The sequence below is a fragment of the Dipodomys ordii genome, unplaced genomic scaffold (genome assembly GCF_000151885.1).
Source record: "Dipodomys ordii isolate 6190 unplaced genomic scaffold, Dord_2.0 Scaffold135, whole genome shotgun sequence".
NCBI classification, from domain to species: Eukaryota; Metazoa; Chordata; class Mammalia; order Rodentia; family Heteromyidae; genus Dipodomys; species Dipodomys ordii.
Genome location: NW_012267351.1, coordinates 2081944 through 2089249, shown reverse-complemented (window position 1 = coordinate 2089249; position 7306 = coordinate 2081944). Strand labels below are relative to the sequence as shown.

The following is a 7306-nucleotide window of genomic DNA, read 5'->3' as shown; positions in this document are numbered from 1 at the left end:
ATTTTTCCTGTGAACTTTTAAAGTTGATCCATCAACTTGTTTCCAATGTTGCTGTTGAGGAGTCTAAAGTCATTCTGTTTCTTTGTAGGTGACCTTTGTAAGTGTTCTAAAATAACTCAGTATGGTGTCTTGGCTTGATTTGGTCTTCACTTCAGTCTGGTAACTTATGCCTTTCTGTTCCAGGAAATCATGAATTACTTCATGAATTCTAGTATACTTCTGTTGTAGAGTTCTGTTTCTCTGGAATGCCCTTTGCAGAGGCTGAAGCTGCTAGATTGGTGTCAATGTTTCTTCTCTGCCATCAATCTCCTTTCCAGTTAGGGAATATCTTCAACTTTCTCTTCTAAAGCATCTACTACTGACCTGTCTACAAAGCTTGAAGAAGTCTAGTATTTTGAAGAACGTCCCTCAGTTGGGTTTGCCTGATGCCCTTCTGAGAATATAATGGGGTTATGAATTTGGGGGAGGAAGACTACAGAGGGAGGAGCCATTCGGGATACATGCTATTAACATGCCTTATCAGTGCTGATGTTGAACTTGCTCACCTGAGATGGTATGTTCAGGTTTCCCCACTGTAAAAAAGTACTTCACTATTTTGTTAGTCAAATGACTATCTGTGGCTACCGGGATCTCTTTCAGCTGGCTTTTGTGTCTTTTTTATATAAACCCCATCATGGTGTGTATGGGGGGCGGGGGGAAGAGGGTGAAGTACTTCCTAACTTGAACTGTAATAAATTCAAGGCTGTTAATGGATTTTTTTTTTTTTTTTGTCGGTCGTGGGGCCTGAACTCTGGGCCTGGGCACTGTCCCTCAACTCTTCAGCTCAAGGCTAGCGCTCTACCACTTGAGCTACAGCGCCACCTCTGGTTTTCTGGTGGTTTATTGGAGATAGGAGTCTCATGGTCTTTCCTGCCCGGGCTGGCTTTGAACTGCGATCCTCAGATCTCTGCCTCCTGAGTAGCTAGGATTACAGGCGTGAGCCACCAGCGCCCGGCGTTAATGGATTTCTTGACTAAACCCAGCCATTTTTCCAGGGGTCCCCGGAGAAACCAGGGGTTTCATTAGAAACCAATGTCTGTACTCTGGGTGTGGTTGCTCCTGCTGGAAGGTAATTGCTTCTGGGCCAGCCATTTCAGCTGGAGGGGGGGGAGGGAGGGAGGGGAGAGACCAAGGTCATTTGAAAGTATACTGAATATTTGTTTCAAAGACTTTTTTTTCATTCTCTCTGAAGCCATAACCAGTATTTTTTCTTTTAAAATTTTCCATCTCCAGTTTTGTTTTGTTTTTTTAAAGAAAGAGATAGAGCTTGCCGGGCACCAGTGGCTCACACCTGTAATCCTAGCTACTCAGGAGGCTGAGATCTGAGGATCACTGTTCAAAGCCAGCCTGGGCAGGAAAGTCCGTGAAACTCTTATCTCTAATAAACCACCAGAAAACCAGAAGTGGCGCTGTAGCTCAAGTGGTAGAGCACTCGCCTTGAGCTGAAGAGCTGAGGGACAGCTCTCAGGCCCAGAGTTCAAGCCCCATAACCAACAAAAAAAAGAGAGAGAGCCCTTAGATTAATTTCTCTGACATATGACCTTGGGCTGTGTGCTCAGATTCAGTGTAGGCTGATCAGAAGTTCTGAACTCATGGTGGGCTTTATTGATGCTGAGATTCACTGCTGGGGATAAAGATTACGTTTCAACCCACGAGATTATGATTAAAAATAAAGAGATTATGAATAAAGGTTATGTTTCAACTACAATTGTTTCAACACACTCAAACCCTGTCTACACCCTCTCAAGAGCAAAGGAGGGCTGTTCCCAGCAGACACTACTGAGTTTTTTTTTGTTTTTGTTTTTTTTTGGTTGGTCATGGGGCTTGAACTCTGGGCTTGGGCACTGTCCCTGCTCTCTTCAGCTCAGGAGAGCTTGAGCCACAGCTCCACTTCCCATTTTCTAGTGGTTTATTGGCGATAAGAGTCTCGTGGACTTTCCTGCCTGGGCTCACTTTGAACCTCGATCCTCAGATCTCAGCCTCCTGAGTAGCTGGGATTACAGGTGTGAGCCACTGGCGCCCGGCTTACTACTGAGTTCTTTTAGGCCTTAAAATCCAGAGTGCACACCAAAAAAAAAAAAAAGAGAGATCAACCAAACACACAACACCTCCCCAAACTGTACCATCTTTATTGTCTTAAAATTGCATAGTAAGTTTGATTGTGCATGCTTTTAAATAGAAAATAGGACAGCCCACTTGGAACTATCCTCTTGCATGGGACATTTCAAGCTGTTTTACTGTGAGTAGAGAGCAGAGACCACACTGCTGCCTGGACTTAGAAACAACCATGATCTGATTCAGCAGAAATTAGAGGGTTGCAGGGATTTGGGTCCCATTGGAGAAGGAAATGTTGAAGGAAGAAGATTTCAGCAAGACTTAGAGGAGGCATCAGAGGGTAACTGGAGGGACTTTGCTGATGAATGGGATCAGGAAAAACCTAGGGAGGAAGGAAAAGGAGAAAGGAGTCCAGAGGTCAATGCCTGGTGCTCAAATCGAAGATGAATTCTACTTGCCAAAGCCCAGAGGTGGCATGTAGTATAGCCGAGGTGCACAGCTTGGGTGTCAGTTTCCATGGTGACCGAAAGCCATATACTAGAAAAATAACTTAGAAGCTATACAATCATCATTATAAATATTTTGTTTTTTTGTAAACAAAATATTGGTTAAATACATTTTTTAAAAAACAAAAGGTTGGTTACAAAAGGTTCACAGTTACTCAGAAGAGAGCGGTATTGTCTATTGCACAGTAGTGGCAAAGTCTGCTCTGATCCCCGTGTGTAATCAGTGACACCCCCCCCCCTTTTCTCCTCAGGTGACTTCAGGACACAGAGAAACAGTATTTGCTGTAAGCAAAAGCACTTGGGTAGAAGGCACTTCGAAGCTGTCGAGCTCTACCAGGAACACGTGGGACACGCGGAATCATGTTCTGTTTCTCTCCCCGCATTGCATCCCTGCGGTTGGAACAGGTCTTGGATTAGACTAAAGGCGGTGGATGGTCTGGTCATAGTCTTGTTCTCATTCCACGGTGACAGACTTGGCCAGGTTTCTGGGGAAGTCAACCTAAAAGGAAAGACAGGAACTGCTCACGATCCCACAGATCAAAGGCTCTCCTTTAATGACTTTTATCAGACTCCTCCAATTCAAGGAGACAGGTGCTCCTGTCACCTCTAGCCCATGAGCTCCCTGAACATCAGCATTGTGGAAGTGGATTTCTTACTCCAGAAGCTTCATCTAGCTGAATAATGTGTAGTTCATTCAAACAACACTTATTATGCACTTGATGTATATCTATCTATCTATCTATCTATATACTATGTTAATGCTATTAAAAGAATATGATGCATACAGTTAAAAACTTAGCTTAATGTATAATGTTACAAAACTTCACTTTCACCTGGGCACTGGTGGTTCATGCTTATAATCCTAGCTACTCAGGAGGCTGAGATCCTCAGATCATAGTTCAAAGCTAGCCTAGGCAGGAAAATTGTGAGACTCACCTCCAATTAACCATTGAAAAAAAAAGAAAAAAGAAAAAGAAGTGGAGCTGTGGCTCAAAGTGGTAGAGCTCTAGCGTTGAGCAAAAAAAAAAAAACAAAAAACACAAAAAAACCAGCACAGGGACAGTGCCCAGGCCCTGACTCCAAGCCCTAGGATTGGCAAACAAACAAGCAAGAAAACTGGAAGGAACTGAAGGTTGTATATGTGTACTGCAATGCCACCTTGCGCTGCACAATTATGTAAAGACATGTGCCAATGAAAAAGAAAGGCTCTTTGGGGTTATGCTTCTCTCTGCTCTATGATGTACAAGTTTGAGACTCACGTCATATCCTCGGAGAACGGCCAGATGGAAGGAGAGCAGCTGGAGGGGGATAACACTCAGGATGCCCTGCAGGCAGTCCACCGTGTGGGGCAGTTCGATGGTTTTGTATGCGAACTTGGAGCTTTCAGTATCATCCTTGGAGCACAGTATAATCGGGCGACCCTGGGGCAGACAGGACTGTGGTCATAAAACAGATCTTTCATGAAGGTAACCAAGGAACTGTTGGAAGAGGCCCATTAGTCATGCAAGAGGGAAAGAAGATGGAGGGATGAAAATACTTACATCCATGTATAACAGTAGCAAAATGAAACCTATAGAAACTATAAAACAAAAAAGCACGGGAGGCAGGGATAAAGGATAATTAAGAATAACAAAAACCGGCACCAGTAGCTCATCGGGCTAGTCCTAGCTACTCAGGAAGCTGAGATCCGAGGATTACAGTTCAAAGCCAGCCCAGGCAGGGAAATCCGTGAGAACACTGATCTCCAATTAACCAGCAAAAAAAAAAAAAAAAAAAGCTGGAAGTGGAGCTGTAGCTCAAGAGGTAGAATGCTTGCCTTGAGCAAAAACCAAACTCAGGAATAGTGCTCAGGCCTTAACTTCAAGCCCCAGGACCAGCACACACACACACACACACACACACACACACACAAAGAGAGAGAATTAACTCAAAGTACCATATGTGCATGTATAAAACTGCCACAGTGAGACCACTTTGTACAATTAATATATTTTAATAAAAGTACACATGGTAAAAAAAAATAGGAAGGTAAGCCAGCCTCACACCCAGTAGAGTTTCTGGACTCAGCATTACTACCATGATGGTGCTAATTTTGTTTTGCTGGAATTACAGGTGGTGTTACAGCTGTGACTTAGATAAGGGATGTAGTGATGAGATTTTTCTTGGCGTGTTTTCTCCCTTTCTCTGGGAAGGTGATTGTCACCCATGGGTAGTGATTCAGCACCCATTTGTCAAGTGTCTTGCCAAAGACCAAGCAGACCCATTCCTAGCTTTACTTTTGTTGTTGTTGGCAGTACTGGGGTTTGAAGTCAGTGCCTAGCATTTGTTAGACAGGTGCTCTATTCTTGAGCCTCTACCCCAAGGGCCTCATTCTGAACTTTAATAGAGCTCAAAATCTAGTGATGGAAAAACAAAATAATTTTGTAAAAAAAACAAAATCATAAGCAAATCAATAAGAATTCTATATACATGCCACAAGGGCCATAAAACAGAAAGATAAGAGATAAGGCTGGTGTCTGGGAAGGCCTCTCAAGGAAACAGGTGGGTGCTGGGGGGCAGGGGGTCATGCCTGGAATCCTAGCTGCTCGGGAGGCTGAGATCTGAGGATCACAGTTTGAAGCCAACTGGGCAGCAAAGTCTGTGAGACCCTTAACTCCAAGCAACCAGCAAAAAGCTCAAAGTGGAGGGGTGGCTTAAGTGGCAGAGTACAAGCTGTGGGTGAAAAAAACTAAGGGACAGTGTCCAGACCCTGAGTTCAAGCCCCAGTAGGCAGTCACGGGGCAGAATGAAGCCTTAACCTGTGAAATCTGACCCAATGCTGCAGAGTTAGCATCAGAGCTATCTTGTAGCCTTTGTGTGTTGGGAAACCTGCTCCTCCCCAACCCCCACCCAGGGCTTTGGGCAGGAGTTGCCTCCTCTGCTTCCCACACCTAGGATCCCAAGCTGCTGGAGGGGGTGGGTGCAGATTAAGTCACTGGGCCTCCCTGAGTGCCCATTGTAGGATATGGCTGCAGGCTGCCTAGTTCCCTTCAGAATATATACATTAATCCTAAGGGAGTCCAGGAGAGGGCATGGTCACACCCACTCACTGGCAGCACAACCCACAGCCAGCGCTGGCAGACGCGTTGGGCACATGCAGAAGAGAGGAAGGGAGGGGGAGACTCCAGCCCCCGGGAAGGACCTCACCTGACGGGCCGTCACCTGCTGCAGGGCGTTCTGACATTTGGTAAAGCAAGGATCCTTCATGATGACCATGATGACTGGCATCTGCTTGTCAACCAGTGCCAGGGGCCCATGTTTCAGCTCCCCAGCCAGGATGCCCTCTGAATGCATGTAGGTTATCTCTTTGATTTTCTGGAAGGAGAAAACACAAGGTTGGACCCTTGTCACGTTGGGTAGATAAGGGTGGGTGGCGCAGCCAGATCTGATGGAGGAGGAGAAAGAAGCTGGGGGAAGTGACAAGCTGAGGGTCACAAAGCAGATGGCTCCAGGGACAGACCAGTCAACAGCACCAATGGCAAGGGCAGGGCCAAGCACAAGGTCTGGCTGCTGTCCAGGGTATGTGTTAAGGCCCAGCTGGCAGCCTCTGCGGGGTTGGTTTTTGTTTTTTTTTTAGCCAGTGGCATCTAGGCAGAATAGCTCCGTTTTTGTTCTGTTCCATGCATGGCTACCCTCTTCGGATGAACATTGGCATCAGTCTTGCTTTCTTCCGCCCCTGCTTAGCCAACCACAACCACATGACCTACAAAGATCATGTATAACACGACATTGTGTTCTGTTTAGGTGTACCCTTATTCAATGAACTGACGAACCATTCCCCAGTTTTAAATCCTTAATACTTCCGGAGGTCACTGACCTGTGTAGTAGAATCCCACACAATGGACTCTGACTGGACTTTTTTTCTACGTTCAGGGGGACCCATTTCTATTTCAGTTACCGTGAAAGTGCATGCTGTGGCACTAATGGAACATCAAAGAAAGCATCCCTGTACTCCCTAGAACCACTTATTTGAGTCAGGGAAACAGTGTGAAGAGCAAAGCTCCTCCATGGAGACCACAGACATGTGGAGTGCCCAGCCTCTGCGTGACCACAGAGGGGCCATTGACTTGTACCAGCAGCAGCCCAAACACTTCTTTCTTTCCTCAAAGACGCAGAGACATATTTGAATACCCATCTTTCATCAGCACACTTAGCCACTGCAGCCAAGCCTCCCAGCTAGGCAGTATAACTATTGGTGTGAGGGGGAAGAGAGCTTACTTCTGTGTCCCTCACGCAGTGTGTGCCAGTTTTTTGCTGGTCCTAAGGCTTGAACTCAGGGCCTGAGTGCTGTCCCTGAGATTCTTTTGTTCAAGGTGAGTGCTCTACCACTTGAGCCACAGTGCCACAGTGCCACTCCCAGCTTTTTCTAAGTAGTTTATTGGAGATAGGAGTCTCACGGACTTTCCTGCCAGGGCTGGCTTCAAACCGTGATCCTCCGATCTCAGCCTCTTGAGTAGCTAGGATTGCAGGTATGAGCCACCAGTGCCCTGCTTCTCACTCCTTCGAACAAGAATGAGAATCTTTTTTTTTTTTTGTCGGTCGTGGGGCTTGAACTCTGGGCCTGGGCACTGTCCTTCAGCTCTTCAGCTCAAGGCGAGCGCTCTACCACTTGAGCTACAGCGCCACTTTTCGGTTTTCTGGTGGTTTATTGGAGATAGGAGTCTCAC

At 46.0% G+C, this 7306-nt stretch overlaps 1 protein-coding gene across 1 annotated transcript in view; it reads right to left on the bottom strand.

Annotated features, from left to right (window-relative positions):
• Positions 1–2156: 2156 nt before the first annotated feature.
• The window catches only part of Gfpt2 (glutamine-fructose-6-phosphate transaminase 2), a 42642-nt gene continuing 37492 nt past the window's right edge, over positions 2157–7306 (bottom strand). The window contains exons 17-19 of the mRNA XM_013030907.1: positions 5787–5954; positions 3860–4021; positions 2157–3099 (exon numbers count right to left, since the gene is read on the bottom strand). Coding sequence (XP_012886361.1) covers positions 3055–3099; positions 3860–4021; positions 5787–5954 — 375 coding nt within the window. The 3' untranslated portion in view covers positions 2157–3054. The remainder of the gene's footprint in view (positions 3100–3859; positions 4022–5786; positions 5955–7306) is intronic.